The sequence below is a fragment of the Solanum stenotomum genome, chromosome 2 (genome assembly GCF_019186545.1).
Source record: "Solanum stenotomum isolate F172 chromosome 2, ASM1918654v1, whole genome shotgun sequence".
Taxonomy (NCBI): domain Eukaryota; kingdom Viridiplantae; phylum Streptophyta; class Magnoliopsida; order Solanales; family Solanaceae; genus Solanum; species Solanum stenotomum.
Window position 1 is genome coordinate 40,894,120 of NC_064283.1, and position 26,676 is coordinate 40,920,795.

Sequence of the window (26,676 nt, forward strand, 5' to 3'; positions counted from 1 at the left end):
TTTATAAAAATTACTACTTTTTCGTAAGGTTTTAATTTTTCCAAAGGTTTGTGACCATTGTAATAAGGCACAATAAGCACTCATTCACACTACCATTTGATGCATATAAATAGAGGGGTTTTCTCTTAGTTTTCAACAACGAATTTCTAGAATTCTACCACTAAATCTAGTATTCTAAGGGTACTTTACTGCCGTTGAGTGGTTCACTGATAACATGACCGATACACCGATGAGTAAGATCATTCTATCTTGGGAGGATTTATTTCATTAGCCTTGGGTACTAGAGGAGAATAATTTCCATAAGGACACATTGTGCAATCAGTAGGCTCAAATTTCTTCTTTGACAAAAATATTTTGTATATTATTACTAATCTGTTTCAAGTTCTTTTTCTTTATTGGTTTTAAGTTTCTAGTTTTGAAAATACTCTTTAAACTTTATTGTTTCTTACCAAGTTCTCAAAATGCATCTTTCTTTTCTCCTTTATATGTCCCCACCAGTAATTTGAAATATGGGATATAAATTACTTATACAGACCATCACGGAGTTGGAAACAAGACAAAGCATATGTTGGGATCGTTGCTAGAACAAACTTAAGCACAATCTCTATTACCATACTTAATTTAGCCTTCCATCATTTTATTTTTGTCTTGACTCTATCCTTTATAAACTCTAGCATCTTTTCTTGAAACGTCCCACAACAACCGGTATCTAACAAACTTTGACACTAGATTGTCTCTTCAATAATATGCCTTACTAAAAAAGGGATGAGCCCTGTCTCTTTTTGCCTCTTAATTTTATAACGATCCCATTGTGGCCCTACAACCCTTTTCGTTAACAAACTCATCTTTGCTAAATTTTTAAAGTAATCCTAAAATAAACTTTTTAATTACAAAAATATCACGTGGGCCTTATTTCTCAGTTGAAAATAGAATGAACTTATAAAATATATAATCTAAATAGAACGGCTTAAGCATGAAGACTAGACTTCATTGCATTGAAGATAAATAATCAGTCAAAAAAGTAATAATATGTATCGTAATAGAAGTACGTAGGAAATTTATTGGAAATTCTAATGTAATACGCACATAATGTACCACTAAAGTACAAACAGATAAATGTGCAAAGAAAAAAGAAGGTAATTAATTTCTTTGTTGCCAACAACACGACTTGACTTTATATGTTCATTTAGATTAAAGATGGAGTTGGGGAACCATCTGGTAATACTTGCTTCTTTATTTAATATTACTCTATTTCATCATGTATTAGCAGTTGGAATGTAGACTTGTTCTTCCTATTAAGAAGATGTTGTCCTCTATTTTTTGATGTCTACAGATGCTCTGTACTTCAAGACTTGTTGGAATGTAGACTGGATGAAACTCAAAGACGAGAGTTGAAGTACCCATAAAAATGAAGATTCTATCTTTGCAGTTTTATGATTTCATGTTAACTATGTCTTGAAGTTTTCCCTTGTATATTTTAGGAAACTATAATTTCTATTAGTTTAGGAGATCCTTTTCATAATAGATTTGGGAAATAAAAATATTGTCCTCTTAAGATTGAGATAACTTTTACCTTATAGGCTTGAGACTACTTGGGATCTATATATAGGGGATATAGCAGGGAATTCAAAAGCATTGTATATGATACACAATGTAGTCCTAAGGGCTTCAAAAGTATTGCAAAACGTGTTCTCCTTTATTATAGGTTTGAGACTACTTGTATTATTCTTCTTCTCTATTTACTTTCCTTGTGATTGTGTGTTAGTTAATCCATGATTTTTGCGCAACACTTTAGATTTGCAAATCCGATTTGTGAGAGAAGAAATAAAGGGTAGATCTGGTCTAGGCATGCCAAATTTAATGTATGGAAATAAAATCTAACCACAAACAATATAAACAAAAAAGAACATTTTGTTGATAAATAGTGCATGTATAATCTTATTCTTCCCTTGATTCTTCTCTCTGGATTTTTGTTGTGATTCAAGGACTGATAGTAGTGTGTATTCTTGAACGTAGAATGATTTTGACTTCCTTGAGATTTATTTGATTTCCATGAAAGAATTTTTATGGATTTTCTTGGAGTATTTGGTTATGAAGAAGAGTTTGGCCACATCTTTATCTGTTTGTGAATATTCCATTAACTTTTGCAATAATTCAAGCCTTTTCACGAAATAAATTACCTTTTATATAGGCATGAACTAGGGTTTAGGGTAGTCTTAAAAAATTCTAACAAAATTAGACTTGTCTTTCAGAGTCCCACTAAATTCCAATCTCTACAAATGTCCCTTACTTTAAGCTTATTAGAGTGTAGACTTGATGAAACTCAATGACAAGACTTGAAGTACCCATAAAAATTGAATGTTCCATTTTCGCAATTTTGTAGCTTCAAATTTGTAGATCTAATTTGTGGGAGAAGGGATGAAGGGCAGATTTGGTCCCAAAAAGTGTGTCAATATGTTTGCAATAAATTTTGAAGTGCTAGAAAATAAATTGCAAACATGAATAAAATACTAAGAAACATAGTTTTACTGATAAGCAATGTGGATACAAATTTGTTTCTCCCTTGATTCTTTTCTCTAAATTTTCTCCATAGTTCGAGGGCTATTAGTAGCATATTACTCGAATGTAAGATGATTTGAACCTCATGGGATTTATTTGATATCCATGTAAAAAAAAATTTGTGAATCTTCTTGAAGTATTTAGTTTTCACAAATAGTTTGTTCACATCTTGATCTCTATGTGAATATTCCATGAGTTTTATGAAATATTCGATATGTGTTGGTGAAAGACTACAGAGAAATCTGGAAATAATAAAAGAGGGAAGGAAAACTGTGACTACTTTTGATTTCTTATTAATTAGAAGTACGTGATAACGTTCAAATATACTTCTTGAAAAGAAATATAAACGATCGTATGCAATATATTTACCCAACTATGAGTCGGGGTCGATCCCACAGAGAATATGGAAGAATATTGTCAATAGTAAATATTTAACTCGATAGTCGTTATAAAAATGGGGGATTTAAATTGAAATAAAATAAAATAAAAATAATAAAAAGATATCTTTGAACTAAGTATTTATTTATATTCAGATTATGAAAAGTAACTAGGAATGTGTTCCCCATAAGCTCATAACGCAGTAATTCTAATAATAGTAATCCATTTCTAGTGTATTACATGCAAAGTGATAAGTTAGGTATCTCTAAATCCTTGGTCCGGCATCTAGAGAATTTCACCCCGCACCTTGGTCCGGCTACGTGTGTATAATTTACTAACCCTTACCTTTACCTCATATTAGACATCATAATCGATGTTTGGCTTAGTTATTACTTCGCACCAATCGACACTAGCCTATTAGATAGTATCACACTAAATCTATGTTGATAATTCTTTTCTTGTTAATTACCTCCTTGGTCCGGCAAGTAGTAACAAGGCGAGTTCTAACGTTGGCCACTGTTAAAAAGACTTCTAAACGAAAGAATTATCAATGCATGCAAAATACTAGTCAAGAATTGCTTATTTACTATTCATACTTTGTTAATCGCTCATGGTTTCCACAACCCTAGTTATGAAAGTTAGCTACTCATTATCTCCAAAAACACAATCAAAATTTATTAAAATAAATATGCTTGTGTTAATCATAAAAAGTTAAGAACAATAGCTAAACTATCTTTTATTAATCATGAATACAAATAAATAATAAAGGAGAAGAAAGAATAAACCACAATTCTCCGGCCTCCACGGCGGCTCTTCCAAAGTTCCTAAGCTAGAAGAAAATTTATATTGTGTCTTGTATCTTGGTTCTTGGCCTTCTCCAAGAATAAATTTGCATGCCCTATTTATAGATATAGAAAACGCTAAATAAAATAATTGAGTCCAAACAAATTAGGAATCCAAAACCAAAAGGAATTGGATTCCCCTTTTTTTTCCGCGTGTAGCTTCCAATTTTGTGCGTGTAACTTCTTTTGATGTTGCTGCCTGATGCGTGGACCATCAGGTAAGTTTTTCTTTCCTTATTTGCATATAAATTATATTAATATTATATTAACTTATTTCCATTAAGCTGTCTGCTTGATTTCCTTCTTCAACTTTCCATCTATAATTCGTTTTAGCTCCAAACATCTCTAATTTTTCATCAATTTAATCCTACAAATAAAATACACAATTTAGCACAATCCATAAAATTTATGCTCATAAAGGACAAATATAAATACTAAATGTGAGGCAAATAATAATTAAAAATATGTATTTTGACCTCACATCAGTACGTAAATAACAAAATATGCCCACATGATGTATAGGTGAAGAGATAAACATCTAATCCTAAAATATAGGTCTTGTAACCCACTATGACACCTAATCAACAACACTAATAAAACTTGAGTAAATATAGGAAACTACTTAACAAAGACCAAAAGACTAGTTCTACTAAATTACCTATGTCCCAATTCAGTCAATCGTTTCAAATCACTCTGTAACATTCCCTCTTGATTCAAAACTACAAACACCAAACAATCCTCTGAAATAGTAGAATTTCTCCTTCGATAAAGCCTTTGTCAATACATCTGCCAACTGCTCTTGTGTGCTGCAATATTCCAAAATTATTTCCTCCTTTGCTACCAAATCAAGGATAAAATGATAACGAATATCAATATGCTTTGTCCTACTGTGGAATGTTGGGTTCTTTGTCATGGAGATAGTTGCTTTATTGTCGCAAAATATCTCTGTTGCTCCTCTCTGCTCCTGTTGAAGATCAACTAACACTCTCCTTATCAAGACGGCTTGACAAGTTGCTGAAGTTGCTGCAATGTACTTAGATTCTGAAGTTGACAATGATGTTGTATCTTGCTTCTTTGAACTACAAGTCACCACACCTAAACCTAGAGTGAAAACATTTGCCAAAACGCTCCGTCTATCGTCCAATGAACTTGCCCAATCACTATTTGTGTACTCGCACAATATGAAATTATCAGTTTTGGAGTACCAAATACCAGAGTCAAAAGTTCCAGCAATGTACTGCAAGACTCTTTTGTTTTCCCATAGTGTACCTTTGAAGGTTGTTTCATAAACCAAGAAATAACACCAACATGATATGCAATATCGGGTCTAGTATGTGTCAAATTTATTAGACCTCCAACCAAGCTTCTGAACCTCCTTGCATATGTCAATTCTTCTTCATTTACCTGCTGCAATTTCTTACTGATATTCATTGGAGTAGCCGCAGGCTTGCAATTAAGCATGCCTAATCTATTGAGTAGGTCTCTAGCATATTTCCTTTGTGAAAGAAATATTCTCTCTTCAGTTTGGTGGAACTGAAGGCTAAGAAAGTAATGTAATTAACCCATATCTTTCATTTCAAACTCATTCATCATTTGAGACTTAAATTCTTCCAGAAGAGAACGTGAAGAACTAGTGTAAATGATATCATCAACATAAAGGCATACAATAATGAAATAATTACCTTCCTTCTTCACATATAAGGTGGGTTCATTCTCACTTCTTATATATCAATTTTTGTGGAAGTATCCATCAATCTTGCTATACCACGCTCGAGAGGCATGCTTCAAGCCATACAACGCCTTTTTCAGCTTGTACACATTTGTTTCATCGCCTTCCTTTGTGAAACCTTCAGGTTGTGTGACATAGACTTCTTCTTGTAAGTTTCCATTGAGGAATGCTGACTTGACATCAAATTGATAAACTGCCCATTGCAACTGTGCAGCCAATGCTAGAACCAACCTCACTGTCTCAAATCGAGCTACTGGAGAAAATGTTTCTTCAAAATCAACACCATATTATTGTGCATACCCTTTTCCCACAAGACGAGCTTTGTGCTTTTTTAGGCTACCATCAGCTACAAACTTTGTTTTGAACACCCACTTCAAGACAATTGCCTTTTATCCGTTTGATAACTCCATCATTTCCCATGTTCCATTCTTTTCGATGGATTTCATTTCTTCCACCATTGCTTTCTTCATTCTTTTTTTCAAACAACTTCTTCGTAATTCATGGGATCTGAAACAATAAGAGCAAACTGACAAGACGTATAAAGGTTATTAGCATATTGGGATTTGGATTTTTAAGCCTTATTGATCTTCTAAATGGAATAATCTCATCTGAAGACTCTTCATGAGTTGCTACAACTGGCGAGCTTTGTGACACCACATAAGATCCTGAAAGTGTAACAACCCGGAAAATCAATAGGCTAGACTAGAGCCTCATTGTGTGGAATGGCATGACTTAAAGTTGGTGTCTAAGTTGAATTAGAGCTAATGTGTGTGTTTATTTAACTTAAAGAGAGGTTTTAGACCAAACTAAAGCAAAAATAAGGGAGGTAAACTATCTAGGATGGGTGAAGGAGAACTTGTTCTCTCTTTGGATAGGTTGGCGATGGGCAGCATGGTCAACCTAGTGCCTTGGCGATGCGCCAAAGTGCACTTGGTTCGCCTAGTGGGCTCTCCCACTTAGCGTACGTGTTGGAGAAATGGGCAAGCTAGGTCGTGGGTCGCCCAATGGGTTGGTGATGCGGCCAACAGACCCCTCCCTTTGCCTAGTGAGCTGCCCATTTTTGGAGCTCACTAGAAATTTGGGCTAGCCAAGGGTTCACTTGGCCAGTCGCCTAGCACCCTTGGCGAGCCAAGAGGGTCCAATGGGCGAGCTCCTTCGTGAAGTCCATAATTTTAAAGTCTTAAGTAGGGGTCTTTAAGTAATCTTTCCAAAACTTGAACCAACACTTTCCCACTCTTTTCCTAACAAGTATATATACCTTTTAAGGTCAAATTTCTTCAAATATAGTTACTCCCACTTAATAAAAGAAGAAACCCAAGAACATCAAAATATTCTCTCTTTAACTCCATTGAAGAACAAAGAAGAAACTTAAGCTAGGGGATTCAAGAACAAGTCTTTCTTCTCCAAATTCATGAGGGATTCAACCTAAGGTATGAATGCTCTACATTCTTGGGTAGCTATCCCCCAAGAAATCCCTTCAAAGTGTCTTTTCTAAGACTCCCAAAATCTAGGGTTTTACTCTAAACACGAGTCTTCTTCCAAAATGATTTCTATTGTTTAATTATGATTTATTATGACTAATTATAATGGTTTATGATTATATTGTTGTGGAATTGATGGTTTTTGATGAAATTCTCTCTTGGACCCATGGTTTCCCTTTTCTTCCTAAATTATGAACTAAGATGTGACTTGATTGGACATGGAAATTGATAATTGATTATGTTATGTTTATTAAGTTGATGAATCATGAAATATCTCTATCGAATTTTGTAATTCAAGAAGTTAGGGTTGATATTGGTTTATGGCCTTGAAGGGCAATTGGCTAGGTTTTATGTATGTTGATGTTGATTCTAAATTAGTATGTGATTTACTTGGATGGTAATGATCCTATATCTAATGTTGTGGTATTGATGTAAGATCATTCTTCCCTATTCCATATGCACTTGATTATGTATGAAGTATTTATCTATGCTTATAATGAACTTGTTGAGTTGATTGGGAGAACATTCCCATGATCACAATCCGACTACAATGTGAAAGGTTACTCACATGCTAGTGTTTCTAAAGTGAAAGAAGCATTCTCACTTTAGGAACCTATGAGCTATTATGATGACACATTGACATGAGTGTTTAATACACTCTCTTATGACTATGAACCTAAGTAGAAGCTAATGTTGACTTTTTAAAGGGAATAATGCGTAGCACCGAGAGGACATGAAAGTGAGATGGGAGCTTTTACATTTAGCAAGTCCGGCCTCCCAATGTGGGATATCTCATGAGATGGAAACCTTCTACGTTTAGCAAGTCCGAGTTTCTAGTAGCAATCTCCTTGTCCCTTAACTATGTGCCCACATAGGTCTTAGCTAGTGGATCCAATTATATAACTAGAATGTATGTTCTACCTTGGGCAAGTAGAACACCTATTTTTAGTGTGGGGGTAGAACACCGGATTCCATTTAGCTCACATGGTCTATGTCGGTTAATGCAATCTTTCCCTAAAATAATTTGAATGTGAACTATGGTTAAGGACATGGACTTTAACCATGGCCTCTTAAGTGGTGTTACTTTGTGTGAGTGGGGGTATGAAACTTCACTTATGCATTGTAAGAGTAGTCTCTAGTAGGGGTTAGAGGAAGTTTCTCTTATGTTATGATGGTATGATGACTTATGAACTATGTATGAAAAAGTATGTATGAATGTCATGAATATGAATGTCTTCACTCTTATGTATGTTGGCTATGACAATGGTAAGATATGTATGTTGTTGGTGACCCAAATGTGATACTTAGCATTTGGTAGGGTTATCGGATTTTACCTTTGCATTACACTAGTGTCGCTTTAGGTTGCTCATATGTTGAATTGGCTTATGTATCTTCTTAAATGTGCATATTGGTTTTCAAACTTGACAAAGGCATAACTTTAACTAAATGTCCCTTTTATGCATGTTTTAGGGTTTTTGTGTATGGTATCCATACTTAGTACAATTCATTGTGCTAACCCATATTTTCTACTTTACTATGACTGTAGTTTCTGGTCGTTGATACTACTACTACTACTTCTTCAAGTGAAGCTTGGGTCGACTATTCCCTAGGCTTGGTGAGTCCTCAAGTCCTCAAGTTTGAGGACAAGTTGATATTGATTCTAGTTTCTAGGTTACTTCCTATGTTCTAGACTACATTGTATTTCCCATTGTTGGGGACTTTATTGATGTAAAGGGCTTCGACCCTATTTGTACTTTTATGTTCTAGATGGTGATTGAGACAAGTCTAGTTCCTATTTTCCTTATATGAAAGAAGTTGACTTCTATTGTAAAAGTTTTTAAGTTTTCCATATTTTTCTATGTCTTTATGTGATGATGAATCCTAAGGGCTTGTATGCGACCCATTCGGGGTCAATTACGCTGTGTTACTTCTAGGGGGTAGCCTGGGTCGTGACAAACTTGGTATCAGAGCATAAGATTATAGAATGATTCTAGGATGATATCTCATGAACCACGTCTAGTAGAGTCTTGTTCATAAGTGTGAAACGCGCCACACTTATGAATGAGAGGCTATAAGATACTTAGGAACTTTCCAATTCGTTGATTACTCATTAGTCATGCCTTAGAGTTTTTACTCTATGAAGTACTTTTTCCTAACCCTTTTCTTATACATATAGGAATATGAATACAAGAACAGCAGCCGCCAGTAGAGTGGAAGAGAAGATTGCTAATGATGAGGTAGTTCCTCCCCAAGGTCCTCAAGGGGATCAAGCTCCTCAAGTTCCTAATGAGAAGGGGGCTATGACCAATGTGGAGATATGGATGACTTTTCAAACCTTAACTCATGCTCTAACGGCTCAAGTCACTAGAGATGTTAGGGTCCCTATGAACCCTAATGCAAGTACTACTGCTTCAAGGATAAGGGATTTCACAAGAATGAATCCCCCTACATTCTATGGTTCCAAAGTAGATGAAGACCCACAAGGGTTTATTGAGGAGGTGTTTAAGGTGCTTGAAGCTATGGGAGGGTCTCCAAGAGAGAAGGCGGAAATAGCCGCCTACCAACTAAAGGGCGTGGCTCAAGTGTGGCATGAGCAATAGAAGGAAGAATGGTCCATTAGAGTGGGCCCGATTGATTGGGGAGTATTCAAGACAGCGTTCCTTGATAGGTTTTCCCCCTAGATCTAAGGGAGAGGAAGATGCAAGAATTCATCAACCTCCGCCAAGGAAGTATGAGTGTTAAGGAATATAGCCTCAAGTTCACACAATTGTCTAAATATGCCCCAACCTTGGTGGTGAACTCTAGGGCAAAAATGAACAAATTTGTTATGGGGATATCCGATCTTGTGGTGAATGAATGTAGGTCGGCGATGCTTATTCCAACCATGAAGATCTCACGTCTTATGGTTCATGCCGAGCAAATCGAGGAACAAAAGCTCAAGCAAGTGGGTAGAGAAGTGAAGAGGGAAAGAGTTGATGAAGGTAATTCTTGAAAAGGTAGATTTGAGGTTCAAGGCAAACCAAGGTTTAAGAAGAGGTTTTCCAATCAAGGAACATCTAGCACTCCTAAGGTCAACAAAGAAGGGTGCCTACTCCAAAGTTACAAGGTGGTAGTGGAGGTGGTTCTTATGTTGATAGACCTACTTGTGCGAAATGTGGCAAGAGGCATGATGGCAAGTGCCTTCTTCGCACGGATGGGTGTTTTAGTTGTGGTAAGAGTGGCCACATGAAGAGGGATTGTCCTATGGTAAAGGTTCAAGGGAGAGAAGGCAAGCAAGTCCCTCCAAGTGGCTCAAATTTCGATGCTCCCAAGAAGAATCGTTTCTATGCTCTCCAATCTAGAAGTGATCAAGAGGGGTCTCTGGACGTCGTCAGCGGTATGTTACAAGTATTTTCCATTAATGTTTATACATTGTTAGACCCCGGTTCCACTTTATCATTTGTTACCCCTTTAGTAGCTATGAAATTTGATGTACTCCCCTTAAAGTTAGAGGAACCTTTTTTGGTTTCTACCCCCATAGGTGACTCAATTGTTGCTAGAAAGGTTTATAAGGATTGTCCTATTTCCTTGTCTAATAGAGTCACTTTGGTTGATTTGGTAGAACTAGATATGTTGGACTTTGATATCATATTGAGGATGGATTGGTTGCATGCTTGTTTTGCTTCCATTGATTGTAGAACTTGGGTAGTAAAGTTTCAATTTCCAAATGAGCCTGTTTTAGAATGGAAGGGGGAAACTCAATTCCTAGAGGTCATTTTGTTTCCTATCTAAAAGCTAGAAAAATGATTTCTAAGGGGTGTATCTATCATATTGTGAGAGTTAAGGACATTGAGTCCAAGACTCCTCCTTTAGAGTCAGTCCCTGTAGTAAGGGAATTTCCAGAAGTCTTTCCCGATGACTTACCCGGAATCCCTCCCAAACGGGAAATAGACTTCGGCATTGATCTCTTGTCGGATACACAACCCATATCAATTCCCCCTTACCGGATGGCTCCGGCCAAATCGAAGGAATTGAAGGAACAACTCAAAGATTTGCTTGATAAGGGTTTTATTCAACCAAGCTTATCTCCATGGGGTGCCCCGGTATTGTTTGTTAAAAATAAAGATGGTTTACTTCGGATATGTATAGAATAACGTCACTTGAACAAAGTCACTATAAAGAATAAGTACCCACTCCCTAGAATTGAAGATTTGTTTGACCAACTCCAAGGGGCGAGTTACTTTTTGAAGATAGACTTAAGGTCAGGTTATGACTGAGAGAGGTTGACATTCATAAGATGGCCTTCCGTAAAAGATATGGTCACTATGAATTCCTAGTTATGTCTTTTGGTCTAACGAATGCCCCGGCGGCGTTCATGGATGTTATGAATAAGGTATTTAGGCAATATCTTGATTTGTTTGTAATCGTCTTTATTGACGATATCTTGATCTATTCAAGAAGTGAGGGTGATCATATGAAGCATTTGAGGGTAGTATTGCAAGTCCTCAAGGACCACCAACTTTATGCTAAATTTAGCAATTGCGGGTTTTGGCTAAGGTCGGTTGCTTTTCTTGGACACATTATGTCGAGTGTGGGTATAGAGGTTGATCCAAAGAAAATTGATGCGGTTAAGAGTTATCCTAGACCCCTAAGTCCCACCGATATTCAGTGGTGTTTAGGTTTGGCCGTGTATTATAAGAGATTTGTTGAGGGATTCTCATGTATTGCTTCTCCATTAACGACCTTGACCCAAAAGAAGTCTAAATTTGAGTGGTCGGAGGCTTGTGAAAAGAGCTTCCAAGAATTAATGGATAGACTCACCTCTGCTCCAGTATTGACCTTACCGGAGGGTACCGATAGGTTTGTGGTATATTGTGACGCTTCTCGAGTAGGTTTGGGGTGTGTCCTTATGCAACATGGTAAGATAATTACCTATGCTTCAAGGTAACTCAAGACTCATGAAACGAATTACCCGACACATGATCTCGAACTAGCGGCGATGGTTTATTGCCTTAAAAATATTGAGACACTATCTCTATGTAGTGCATGTAGATGTGTTTACCGACCACAAGAGTCTTCAATATGTGTTTAGCCAAAAATATTTGAATATCCGACAAAGAAGGTGGTTAGAACTCTTGAAGGATTATGACATGAGTGTCTTTTACCACCCCGACAAAGCTAATGTGGTTGCGGAAACTCTAAGTAGATTGTCCATAGGAAGTGTGGCTCATGTAGAAGATGAGAAGGAGTTGGTTCATAGTGTATATAGGTTGGCCCGATTAGCTGTCCAACTAGTGGATTCCACCAAGGGTGGGTTTATGGTTCATCATAGTTTCGAATCGTCCTTTGTAGTTGATGTGAAGTCTAAGAAACATCTTGATCCTATTTTGATGGAGTTGAAAGAATCAATTCTCAATAAGTCCGTTGAGGCTTTCTGCCAAGGGGAAGATGGGGTTCTTAGGTACCAAGGTAGACTATGTGTTCCGAATGTTGATGACTTAAGGGAGAAAATTTTAGAAGAGGCTCATGGCTCGCGATATTCTATTCATCTGGGAGCCACCAAGATGTACCGTGATCTACGGGAAGTCTATTGGTGGAATGGCTTGAAAAAAGATATAGTGGGTTTTGTAGCCAAATGTCCGAATTGTCAACAAGTTAAGGCCGAACACCAAACACCCGAAGGTTTGTCCCAATATATAGAAATTACTACTTGGAAGTGGAAGGATATTAATATGGACTTTGTGGTGGGGTTTCCTCGTACTCGAAGGCAACATGATTCTATTTGGGTCATTGTTAATAGGATGACTAAATCGGCCCACTTCATTCCAGTTAAGATTTCATTCTCGGCGGAATACTACGCCAAGTTGTACATCAATGAAATTGTGAAGTTGCATGGGGTTCCATTATCTATCATATCGGATAGGGGTACTCAATTTACTTCACATTTTTTGGAAAGCATTCCAAAAAGGGCTCGGTACCAATGTTAAACTTAGTACCGATTTCCACCCTCAAACGGATGGTCAAGCGGAAAGGACCATTCAAACCTTGGAGGACATGTTGAGGGCATCTGTGATTGACTTCAAATGTAGTTGGGATGACCATCTCCTTTTGGTAGAATTTGCCTACAATAATAGTTACCACTCAAGCATCGCCATGGCTCCATTTTAAGCACTTTATGGTAGAAGGTGTAGATCACCGGTGGGTTGGTTTGAAGTAGGTGAGTTTGCTCTTGTTGTTCCCAAACTAGTGTATGATGCCATTGAAAAAGTTTGACTTATTAGAGAAAGGTTGAAAACAACCCATAGTCGGCAAAAGTCTTATGCCGATAATAGAATGAGGGATCTAGAGTTTGAAATTGGTGATTGGGTATACGTGAAGATTTCACCTATGAAAGGTGTTATGAGATTTGGCAAAAAGGGGAAGTTAAGTCCCCGATATGTGGGTCCATACCATGCCTTGAAACGTGTCGAGAAAGTGGAATATGAGCTAGATTTACCAAGTAAATTCACCCCTGGTCACTCGATGTTTCATATTTCCATACTTAAGAAGTGCATTGGTGATCCGGTATCCATCCTTCCTTTAGAGGGTTTAGGAGTTGATGGAAGTCTTTCTTATGAAGAGGTTCCGGTAGAGATTTTGGACCGGCAAGTTAAGAGGTTGAGAAACAAGGAAGTAGCTTCCGTTAAGATTCTATGGAGGAATCACTTAGTTGAGGGTGCTTCATGGGAAGCTGAAGCTGATATGATGTCCCATTATCCTCATCTTTTTCCTCCTACTCCTATTCAAACTTGAGGAAAGTACATTCCCCTTGAGTAGTTAGTGTTTTGGGGATCATGTGTATTGTATGAGTTTTGCATGATTTTCCTTGTATCTGGCATGTTCTTGATGAAATTCATGTTTTGTATAAATTGAGCTTTCATGGATTATATTTGTTCATGTTAAATTGCTTTTGATTATGATGATGGCATATGTGACATCATGAGATGAGTTGATGAACATGCTTAGCTAAGTTGTGATGAAATATCATGTTAGCTTAAGATTGTTATATTGAGCTTGCTCGTGTTGGAGAAGGCAGTTCCTCCCATGTTTATATGAAATGGTAAATTTGGTGCATAATGAGATTGTGGATGTAGTTTCCACTTTTTCTGTTGCATTGAGCTTATGATGTGGAGTTGATGTTTCCTCTTATGATTTGTGCATTTTATAGATATGTCTTGTATGATGGGCTGCTAGTTTTGAGTCTTTAATCCCTTAATACATTTAAAGTGTCATTCGAGGACGAATGTTCCTAAGGGGGGATAATGTAACAACCCGGAAAATCAATAGGCTAGACTAGAGCCTCATCGTGTGGAATGGCATGACTTAAAGTTGGTGTCTAGGTTGAATTAGAACTAATGTGTCTGTTTATGTAACTTAAGGAGATGTTTTAGACCAAACTAAAGCTAAAATAAGGGAGGTAAAGATTTAGGGTGAAGTTGGGGACCTAAAATATCTAGGATGGGTGAAGGAGAACTTGTTCTCTCTTTGGATAGGTTGGTGAAGGGCAGCATGGTCGCCCAAGTGCTTTGGCGATGCGCCAAAGTGCACTTGGGTCGCCTAATGGGCTGTCCCACTTAGCCTAAGTGTTGGAGAAATGGGCGAGCTAGGTCGTGGGTCTCCCAATGGGTTGGTGATCCGCCCAACAGACCCCTCCCTTCGCCTAGTGAGCTGCCCATTTTTGGAGCTCACTGGAAATTTGGGAGAGCCAAGGGTCACTTGGCGAGTTGCCTAGTGCCCTTGGCGAGCCAAGAGGGTCCAATGGGTGAGCTCCAGTGTGAAGTCCATAATTTTCAAGTATTAAGTAGAGGTCTTTAAGTAATCTTTCCAAAACTTGAACCAACACTTTCCCACTCTTTTCCTAACAAGTATATATAATTTTTAAGGTCAAATTACTTCAAATATAATTACTCCCACTTAATAAAAGAAGAAACCCAAGAACATCAAAATATTCTCTCTCTAAATTCATTGAAGAACAAAGAAGAAACTCAAGCTAGGGGATTCAAGAACAAGTCTTTCTTCTCCAAATTCATGAGGGATTCAACCTAAGGTATGTATGCTCTTCATTCTTGGTTAGCTATCCCCCAAGAAGTCCCTTCTAAGTGTGTTTTCTAAGACTCCCAAAATCTAGGGTTTTACTCCAAGCATGGGTTTTCTTCCAAAACAATTTCTGTTGTTCAATTGTGATTTATTATGACTAATTATGGTTTATGATTAGATTGTTGTGGAATTGATGGTTTTTGATGAAACTCTCTCTTGGACCCATGGTTTCCCTTTTCTTCCTAAATTGTGAACTAAGATGTGACTTGATTGGCCATGGAAATTGCTAATTGATTATGTTATGTTTATTAAGTTGATGTATCATGACATATATCTATTCAATGTTGTAATTCACTAAGTTTGGGTTGATGTTGGTTCATGGCCTTGAAGGGCAATTGGCTAGGGTTTGTATATGTTGATGTTGATTCTAAATGAGTATGTGATTTACTTGGATGGTAATGATCCTATATCTAATAATGTGGTATTGATGTAAGATCCTTCTTCCCTATGCCCTATGCACTTGATTATGTATGAAGTATGTATCTATGCTTATACTGAACTTGTTGGGTTGATTGGAAGAACATTCCCATGATCACAATCCGACTACAATGTAAAAGGGTACTCACATGCTAGTGTTTCCAAAGTGAAAGGAGCATTTTCACTTAAGGAACCTATGATGATATGTTGACATGACTGTCTAATACACTCTCTTATGACTATGAACCTAAGCTAGTGGATCCACCTATATAGCTAGAATGTACGTTCTACCTTAGGCAAGTAGAACATCTCTTTTCAGTGTGGGGGTAGAACACCGGATTCCATGTAGCTCACATGGTCTATGTCGGTTAATGCAATATTCCCCTAAAATAATATGAATGTGAACTATGGTAAGGAAATGGACTTTAACCATGACCTCTTAAGAGGTGTTACTTGGTGTGAGTGGGGTTATGGGACTTCACTTATGCATTGCACGAGTCAGCTCTAAGAGGGGTTAGGGTAAGGTTCTCTTATGTTATGATGGTATGATGACTTGTGAACTATGTATGAAAAGTATGTATGAATGTCATGAATATGAATGTCTTCACTCTTACGTATGTTGGCTATGACTATGGTAAGATATGTATGTTGTTGGTGACCCAAATGTGATACTTAACATTTGGTAGGGCTATGGGATCTTACATTTGCATTGCCCTAGTGTGGCTTTGGGTTGCTCATATATTGAATTGGCTTATGTATCTTCATAAATGTGCATATTGGTTTTCAAACTTGACAAAGGCATGACTTCAACTAAATGTCCCTTTTATGCATGTTGTAAGGTTTTTGTGCATGGTATCCATATTTAGTACAAATCATTGTGCTAACCCATATTTTCTAATTAACTATGAGTGTAGGTTCCAGTCGTTGATACTACTACTACTTCTTCAAGTGAAGCTTGGGTCGACTATTCCCTAGGCTTGGTGAGTCCTCAAGTTCGAGGATAAGTTACTATTGATTCTAGTTTGTTGTTTACTTCCTATGTTCTAGACTATATTGTATTTCCCATTGTTGGGGACTTTATTGATGTAAAGGGATTCGACCCTATGTGTACTCTTATGTTCTAGATGGTGATTGAGACAAATCTAGTTCCTATTTTCCTTATAAGAAAGAAGTTGACTTCTATTGTAAAGGTTTTTAATTTCTCCGTATTTTTCTATGTCTTTATGTAATGATGAATGCTAAGGGCTTGTATGCCATGTTACTTCTAGGGGGTAGCTCAGGTCGTGACATGCTTTGGAGTGAGTACAATAGCCATCAAAAATATGTTTTTCAGATTTTTCATCAAGCTTGTGACGAGCTTGTGAACTTATCAATGCATAAGCAACGCACCTATAAACCCGTAAATGACTTACATTTGGTCTCCTACAATGCCAAGCTTCATAAGGAGTTTTATTCATAACAACTTTTGTTGGGGAAAGATTCAGCAATAAACAGATGCTGCCACAGAGTCTGCCCAAAACTGATTTGCGAGTTCCTTTGCTTGCAACATGCTCCTTGCCATCTTCACCACCGTCCGGTTCTTCCATTCAGCGAAGCCATTTTGCTCTGGGGTATAAGGAGTTGTTAACTCCTTATGAATGCCATTTTTTTGAGAAAACAAATTGAATTTGTTGGACACAAACTCTCTTCCTCTATATGTGAGAAGAACAGTGATAGTGCAACTACTTTGGTTCTCTACCAAAGCTTTAAACATCTGAAACTTTTCAAAAGTTTCTGACTTGTTTTCCAGAAAATACACCAAACTCATGCGACTATAATCGTCATTAAACAACAAGAAATAACGACTTCCACCTAAGGACTTAGTCTGCATAGGACCACATAAGTAGACATGTATTAATTCTAAAGAAAACATTTCCTGGTTTGTTTCCCATAAATGCACCGTTCACATAAATCAAGAAAACTAATTTCTGCTAGTCCAAGAACCATACCTTTATCACCTAGAAATTTAAGGCCGTTTATGTTGAGATGACCGTACCTCAAATGCCACAACTTTGAGTTATCCTTTGCACTTGCAGCAAGGAAAATTTTTTCCATGCAAGGGAAAATTTTTCCATATCAGAAACATCCAGCAGAAACATCTTATTTGGCGTCATAGTGATATGAATCTTTTCGCCAGACTTCTTACTTGTAATGACACAAGCATCATCATCAAACCAAAAAGAATATCCATTGTTCATTAGTTGCCCAACACTTAACAAATTATATCCTAAATCTAGTACAAATTGAACATATCTATCATGTTTACTTTGTCTTGATTAGTGTCAATGCTCACCATGCCTTTTCCTTCAACTAGTAACTCTTTTGTATTTCCAAGATGCACCTTTTTAATTAGCTTCTCGTCAAGCTCATGGAACAAAGATTTGACACCTGTCATATGATTTGAACAACCACCGTCTACAAACCAATAATCATTTGGCTTATGGTCTATATCAATGCAAGCCATAAAAAGATAATCTTTTCCTTGTTTTCTGTAGCTGCAAAATTTATTTTCTGATCTTTATACCAACTATAACGCTGACAGTGATGACATTGAATGCCATTTTTTGTGTTACCTTACTCATTGGACTTCCTTTGTCCATCATTCCTTCCTCTGCCCCTTCTATAACCACGACCTCGACCACCGCAAAATCCTCGTCTTCCTCGACCTGGACCATTATTTTCTCCATATTTGGTGGCTGAATCTTCAACTTGGAATGCCTTATCTTCATTCTTTTCTGTGGATTGTTTAATTCTCATCTCACGAGCTTGAAGAGATCCCATGAGTTCATCAAAGGAAAAGACGGATAGATCCTTGGATTCTTCTATCGCAGCAACTACGTGATCGAATTTTGGAGTTAGGCTTCGCAATACATTTTCCACAATGATCTGATCAGTTACCTTTTCTCCGAAGGATTGCATTTGACTGACAATTGTCGTTGCTCTTGACGAAAAACAAGCAATGGATTCTCCACTTTTCATCATCAAGATTTCAAAATTATGTTGAAGTGATTGCAGTCTCACCACAATGACTTTTGAATCGCCTTGAAACTCTTTCTTGTGAATCGTCCAGGCTTGTTTGGATGTGGTTACTGTTGCTATCCGTGAAAAAACACTATCATGAACATCCTGCTGAATAAATACCAACGCTTTAGCAATTTTTTGCTTGTTGCCTCGCAGTTTGTTTTCTTCGTTGGGATCTACAAATCCACTTTCTACCAGGTCCCAAAGATCTTGAGATTTGAGTATACTTTTCATACGGATACTCCAGAATTCGTAGCTTTCTCCCTTGAAGACAGGAATGAGTGGTTGTGCCACACTCAATGCACTATTGCTACTTGCCATGGCTCTGATGCCAAATTTGTTAATGAAAGAGTTCAGAGAAATCTGGAAATAATAAAAGAGAGAATGAAAACTCCAACTACTTTTGTCTTCTGGTTAATTGGAAGTACGTAAATAACAAAATATGACCACATGATATATAGGCTAAGAGATAAACATCTAATCCAAAAATATTGGTCTTGTAACCCACTATGACACTTAATCAGCAACACTAATAAAACTTGAGTAAATATAGGAAACTACTTAACAAAGACCAAAAGACTAGTTCTACTAAATTATCCATGTCCAATTCAGTCAATCGTTTTCAATCACTCTTTAACAATATATCTCTTTAAGGAAATATATTAACCCTTTCTGTAGGCATGATCTGGGTTTTAGGGTAGACTAGCCTTCAAGAATCTAAGTGAAATTGAACTCCTCTTGTAAAATCTCATAATTTTTTTATGTCTACGTAAAGTATTTGAGAAGGAGCATTTTAGACAAGACAAAGTTAATTGTCCTATCAAATTGTTAGCTCCATTCAGATTATTGGAATGTTATGTGAACTAAATGATCATTTTTAAAAAGGACTATCAGACTAACCCTAAAAACTAATCATCACTCGAGAAATCACTTTCTTTTTCCTAAATTTAATGCTCAATGATTAATAAAACAATCTCTTCCAGATTCTCTATATATGGATGTTTGTGTTGATAAGAATATTTATATATAATAAGTTTGGCTATAAGTATATAACCTTACCATTCATCTCATTCATAAGGGAATTTTTTTAAAGGGATTAATATCCGAAGAGAAATGATTGAGGGGAGAATCTTAGATAAGATGAAATTAGGGATTTGTCAATATTGGCTTCATGCAGATTGTGTAATGGTCCATGAAATAATTAAATGATAATTACAAAATAAAAATGTTAGACTAAACCTAAAAAATAACTATCACTCGGAAACTTGCCTCATTTTCTAGCTTTCATAAAATTAACTAGATAATAAATTTCAGAGCAATATTTTCTTCCAGATTCTTCATGAATGTGTATTTATCAAAATAATACATTATTCTTTTGTTAGAGTGAAAACTAATAATAACAAGAACAATATAATCAATAAAATTGCATTAGGTGGGGTCTTAATAGGGTAGAATGTATGTAGACTTATCACTATCTTGTAGAGGTAGAGAGGCTATTTTCGAAAGACCTTCAACTCAAGTACATCAAACCCAAGTGAAAGAAGGAAAAAATAATGAAAAACAAATATAGCAATCGATAAGAAAAGTAGTGTATAGTTGGTACCTCTATTAGTGTTGAGGGATTGTGTCGGTATATTGGGTGATGTGGATGGGCGACGCCGATAAACATGAGAATGGGTGGTCGACTATTTAAGGAGAGAGGACAAGTAGAGCGGGCAGGGAGTTGGCTTTGAAATAAGAAGGGAGGTGGTAGGCTATTAACAACAGATGATTGTTGATGTATAACAGGAGAAGTAGTTGGAAGATTACCTGGTCTGTCAATGATGAAGTGATCAGACTATGGGGTGGTCCTTTGTGCGGTACAAAGTGAGCATAAATCGTGGCGTATGTCTCGCACCAACGTAATAGTGGGGGGCAACAAATGGAGAGCTGGAGGAGTATCATTTGAAGTATTGTCCATATCAGTATTAGTAGGATTGAAAGTATGTTCCCAAGTCAAATATGTAACGGTAAAAAACGTATTATCAAATGGAAAGATATCCTCTACAAATTTTACATCTCGTGAGAGGAAAACATTAGAGCTTTTGGGGTCAAAACACTGATGGTAATGATGGGTGACAGGAAAATTGAGATAGACACAAGGTCTGAAATACGACTCTAATTTGTTTTGGGCATACGGTTGTAGCCATGGATAGCATAAACAACCAAATATACGAAGTGATTCATAATTTGGAAGTTTATTGAAAAGAATTTCAAAAGGGAACTTGTGATTAAGAGTGGTGGTTGGGAGTCAATTTATGAGAAAGGCAACATGATGGCAGGCAAAGGTCCAAAAGTTTGAAGGTAGACTTGCTTGATGAAGCAGTGCTTTGGCAGTCTCGACAAGGTGTCAATGACGTCTTTCAGCTAATGTGACCCTTTGAGGAGTATGAGGGGGAGAGACAAGGTGTTGTATGCCATTGGAATTAAGGCATGGTTCTAGGACTTGATATTCTCCGCCTCCATCAGTGTAAAGTGTGAGTATTTTGTGACCAAAATGTTTTTCAAACACATGATGTAAACTTTGAAATATTTGTTGAACTTCATGTTTTTTTTTCATTGTGTACAATCAAATGTATTTGGTGTAGTGATCAACAAATAAACAATAATATCTTTTTTTTGTCAATAAAGAGAACCGGGGAGGGTCCCCACAAATCACTCTAGATGATTTCTAATGGAAAATTACTGGACAATGTGGTTGAATAAAAGTGAAATTTGTGTACTTTATTGCAACAACAAGAATTACACGCAGTGATCTTATCTTTGGAAGAATATGAAAGATCAGAATTATTTAAAATAGAAAATAAAATGCGAGAATGGGGTGGCCCAATCTACGATGCCACAAATATAATGAAGGTCCAGCAGAGGCGATGTTGATATTTGGTCGAGACAGGGACGACCATTGGTATTGTCCAGCTTTACTCGGTCAGCACAGAAGAAGAGTTCTCATAGTTAGATCCTTCACAAGAAAGGTAAAAGGAAAAAACTCAATTGAGGTTAGATTGTCTTTGCAAAACTAATTAACTGAAATAAGCTTGCGTTTGATGGCAGGAGCACACAAAATATTAGAGAGTTTGAAAGTAGTATTCGATACATTTAAATGAGTATTACCAGTTTGCGTGATCGGAATCACATTACCATTAGCCAAGGTCACTTCCTCGGCACCTTTGAAGTCCTGAACATTGTTGAGGTAGTTGGTGTCGGCTGCAATATGGTGAGATGCACCCGAGTCAACAATCCAGAGTTCATTTGGCGTCGTGTGCGCAACAAAATTTGCTTTTGCTTCAAAGTAGTTATGGGACCAGGAGCGGCAAACATTTGTTGTATACCCAAATTTGTCACAAAGTTCACAACGAATCTGTGAGGATTAGTGTGGAAAGTTATGCTCTTGAGAGTAATCGTTTGGATGCTAGAAAGTGGCACTTTGACTATGTTGTTTGTTTTGGGTATGCCCATTGTTATTGGTGGGTTGGCGGTGATGGTTGCGTTGGGCCGATGAAGTATTTGTGACATGCTGAGCAATAAATGTTGTGACCTGGGTGGAAATCCTCTTGTTTGAGGAATAGTTCATGATCAAGAAGCTTATCGAAAAGTTCAGCGTAGCTAATGGGAGAGTCACGTGCCCGTATGGCAGCTGAAATCTCACGAAATGTAGGACCGAGTCCACTCAATATTTTCACCACTAGTTCTTCATTATTGATAGGTGAACCTGTTGTGGTGAGTTCATCAGAGAGAGCGAATCTCTCGCATATATTCAGCAATTGATTTGGTGTCTTCGCTTACCCGACTGAGATGGTGACGGAGGCTGAAGATGTGGGTTTGTGATTTGTTCACAAAGGAGGTGTGAAGTAGATCCCACACAGTTTTAGAGTTGGTCGCAGATGGTACAGTGGATACGATAGTGGCATCAACAGAGGCCATGAGAGCATTTTGGATGAGTTTGTCTTCACGAAACCAATCTTTGTACTTACGGTTGGTTATCACAAGGCCATCAGTGGTGATTGTTTCGGGAGGGGACAACTTAGTCTCGTCAAGATGACCATAGAGGTCATGGCCATGAAGCAACATGGAAATTTGTGCCTTCCAAATGGTGAAGTTATGGATGCCACACTGCTTGATGGGCAACTGAGATGACACTCAATAATTAAGACTTATGTCACCGTCATTTTATTTTGACACCATAATTCAAAGCCCATACTCTCCATCCCTATCACTTTTTATCTTTTTCAAAACTGATTTTCAACTTCAAAATTATATTGCCTAGACGTTTCTATTTCTTCATCCTTACCATTCAGCAAATAGACATAATCGTATCTAACACAATTGTCAATAAAAGTTATGAGATACTTTTTCCCACCACGGGATGATGTTGACTTCATATCACAAATGTCAGTGTAAATCAACTCAAGGGGTTAAAATTCCTTTCAACAAATTTATAAGAATGCTTAGCATACTTAGATTCAACACAAACTTGACATTTTTATTTATTGCACTCAAAGTTAGACAAAACTTCTAAGTTGATTAGTTTTCCTTGCAAGGTTTTGTAATTGACATGTCCCAAGTGTTCATGTCACAAACAGTTTGACTCAAGCAAGTAAGAACAAATATTATTTATCATTCTAATAAAGAATTTATAATGTTAACAATTATGCATAGGTAAAGAATCTAGAAGAAAAGATTGCTCCTAAATTTATCATCAAGTTAATTTAAGAAAGCTAATTATAAAAGGGGGTGATTTCTAGAGTGGTAGATATTTTTTTGATTAGTTTGAAAATCCAAGAATAATAAATAAAAAAACTTTACCTAAAAAAATCAGAAACACCCCAGAAAAGTAACAATTAAATAGCACACAGATATAACACCCCAGAAAAAGTGACAATTAAATAGTGCACACACACATATATATAGGAATCAAATGAGCAAAAACATAAGTGAAAAAATCATAGACAAAAACAATACACAAAGTCTGCATGCACATTAGCAACTTAAACAAAGGAAGTTATTTTGAAGTCAGCATAGTAGAGCATCTTAAAACTTGTTTTTTTCTCCTTCTAGAAAGACTGCATAGTTCCCCATAAATTCAAGGTTTGATTAGCTATTAAGCCAAAAAGTGTTTTCAATAAGGAGATCATTTGTGTCTAAGTCGCGTTCTTTCTCTTCGACAATTATCATTCATCTAGATGACTTTAAAAATCTGTCTACTTCTATTATACAAGAGCAAGTTCCTTTTACCTATGGCAATTGATAATATTACAATTTCAGTGAGCTATCAACTCAAAATCTTCTTTTCTTCAATCTGAACCCATCAAATTCATCTGCATGCCTCAGTCTAAGATTACCACCTTCTTGCTCTTTGACATTTCTCATTTTCCTAGGTCCTCCTTGCCTCTCGTCATACTTACTTCTTTCGCTACTGTGATGCTCAGGACATCTACCAGTGTGTATCGGCCCATCAAAGTACCCAACACCATCAGCCCTCTCATGATGATCTGAAATCTCAAATCTCGGCCTATTGGTTCTAGTAAATACTTGATCAGGTGGACTTCTTCTGCTAGAAAGAGATCTCGAATTCCCATATTCCTATACACCATCCACATCCCTCATATTATTCAGAGGGTAAGCAATATAAGATGGAGGGTCACACCTTTGAGGGGCTATTGTTTCTTCAGTAAAAGAAGTTCGTGAAGAAGACCTCATTCTATCTTCTCTATACATAGACAGAGACCTGTGTTGAGATAAATCTTGACAACCATCCAATACTTCTGTCAATCTTCTAGGATGAAGGGACCAAGTACGGGATCTAACAGGAGATTTCGACCACATTCAAGGGAAACCGTTTCTCTACATCTCACTAAACTCTGTATCACCCTGAGCAAAATGACTATCAGGTCCATCGTACATAGACTGCTGGTGACTATAAACATGACTACTAATATCAACTAGAAAGTCTCTATTAAACTTCTCACTATGCCAAACACCAACATACGCAAAACCATCTTCACCAGTGCATCTTCTTGGGCTGATATTCCTAGGAGCTCTACGAAGAATTTGAGTTCCCATCATGGCAACATCTTCTCTTCCACTAGGGACTGTCGACGTGCAGGTGGATGCTGTGATGAAGGCAAGTCATCATTTAATGGCTTCCTTCTCCTATTAGTACCAAAGGCAGCACCATCATAGTCAATACGTTTATTTGCAGAGTCCCAAGCAGGAGTTGTACGTTTATGTCTAAAGGGATAATCAACTACACCTCCATATCTTTCAAAATCACCCCCAGAATACCGGCCCTGGCCCCATCCCCAGTCCATATCTCTTCCATGCATGATGTTCCCCCTTGACCTACCAAATGAATGGTCCTGAAACCTATCTCGAGCAAATTTGGGACCATAACCATAGATTTCATCTCTGGAAAAAGCACAGTAATAAAAAGTCAAGAGTTAAGCAGCATTATAAAAAGAAATTACAAATCAAACAACAATAAAAAAAATCACCTATTCCTTTGTAGATGGAATTTCTCCTCCTCCATATAAGAATACCTCTTTCTTCCACTTCTTGAAGGCAGTGAACTACCCGTTGCAGGTCTGAAGACAGCGAAATTATGAAGAATTTTTTTAGCTTTGTCATCACAGGCTTTCATAAAGTCATCATGATAATCATGAGTATGAAGTGGCATACTGCAACCCTTTTCTTCATCAGTGAAGCAAAGAGAATAATGAACATATTTACTTGAAGATTCATTATGTTTTCCTGAATCCATCCCCTCAGCCATAGGGTCTTCTACAATTGACTACACCAATGGTTCTCGGATCTCACCGTCTTCATATATGTCATCCTCTCTGGCACACCCCACATTATTAGTGTCAACACGTCCCACAAAAGCATCAGAAGCATAACATTCTTCCTCTGTACTTATATTTTCCCCATCATTTCTCGACCCCTCACCACTTGTAACCAAATCATCATCAGAAGCCTCCCATAAATTCGTGGGAATATTCAGATCCCAATTAAATCTATTAGTGCATGCAGTATCATCAGTATCATTGTTATTCAAAGACGGAGAAAGCAATGAAGGGTTTACTGTTCCACGCAACAGACAACTTTGCATAGTATTTGAATCAACCAAAGAAGAAACATAAAGTTTCTTTGGGCCTAATGAAAGTTCAATGTGCCCTAATGAATCGGCAGGAAGTTCAAGTTTATGTGGCATTCCCCTTGTTTGGAATCAACGTCCTTCTTGACAGAAACTTTTGTCGTACCTACAACTTCTTGGCCAGCTAATTTTTCAGCCAATGCTGGTTTCACTAGATCATCAACATTTCTTGAAGGATGGATAATTGCATGAGGATAGAGCAAAGAGTACCTCTTCTTATAAGGAAGAAGAATGTTACTATACTACCGGTCGACAACTCCAGGCCGCAAATACATGATGAAATACAGTAATATAAAAAAACAAAGCAAGTATTACATAGTTAAAATAATTTTCAACAGTAAATAAGAGATCAGATTGAGACCTCTTCGTTCCCTGAAACTGGCATGATTCTTGAATCAATATTTCTTGAAAGATGGATAGGTGCATGTGGATAGAGCACAGAGTACCTCTTCCTATAAGGAAGAAGAGACGAAGAGTTACTAAACTGCCGAACAACAACTCCAGGCTGCAAATACATGATGAAATAGAGTAATATTAAAGACCTAAGCAAGTATTACATAGTTAGACCAATTTTCAATAGCAAATAAGAAATCAGATTGAGACCTCTTCGTTCCTAGAAACTGGCATGATTCCAGAATCAGCTAAAGCTAAAGCTTTTCTTTCCATCTCGAGACGATATCAATCAAGCACAACCAAGCCATAGAACATAACTCAAACCCAAGATCACACTCCTCTAGTAGCACCCTGCAACCAGATATGGGAAAATATCAAATATAATACGACAGAAGAGAAACAAAACATTCATACTAGCAAAAAAAACATAAAAGAAGTAAAACAAATATTGTATCTAACAATGCAGTACAATACAATGGCTAATGAGTAATAACCTCAAACTAATTTACTACT

The 26,676-nt window shown here is 37.1% G+C and overlaps 1 protein-coding gene and 1 pseudogene across 1 annotated transcript; both read right to left on the reverse strand.

Moving 5' to 3' along the window:
- Positions 1 to 17,001: 17,001 nt before the first annotated feature.
- LOC125855981 (uncharacterized) lies at positions 17,002 to 18,902 on the reverse strand. The gene is made up of 3 exons (XM_049535606.1): positions 18,139 to 18,902; positions 17,854 to 18,055; positions 17,002 to 17,385 (listed from the first exon to the last, which is right to left on the reverse strand). The coding sequence occupies exons 1-3, from the start codon at positions 18,900 to 18,902 to the stop codon at positions 17,002 to 17,004; spliced, it is 1,350 nt and encodes a 449-aa protein (XP_049391563.1).
- Positions 18,903 to 23,894: 4,992 nt separating this feature from the next.
- Positions 23,895 to 26,436, reverse strand: LOC125855982 (uncharacterized; annotated as a pseudogene).
- Between the last annotated feature and the right edge of the window lie 240 nt (positions 26,437 to 26,676).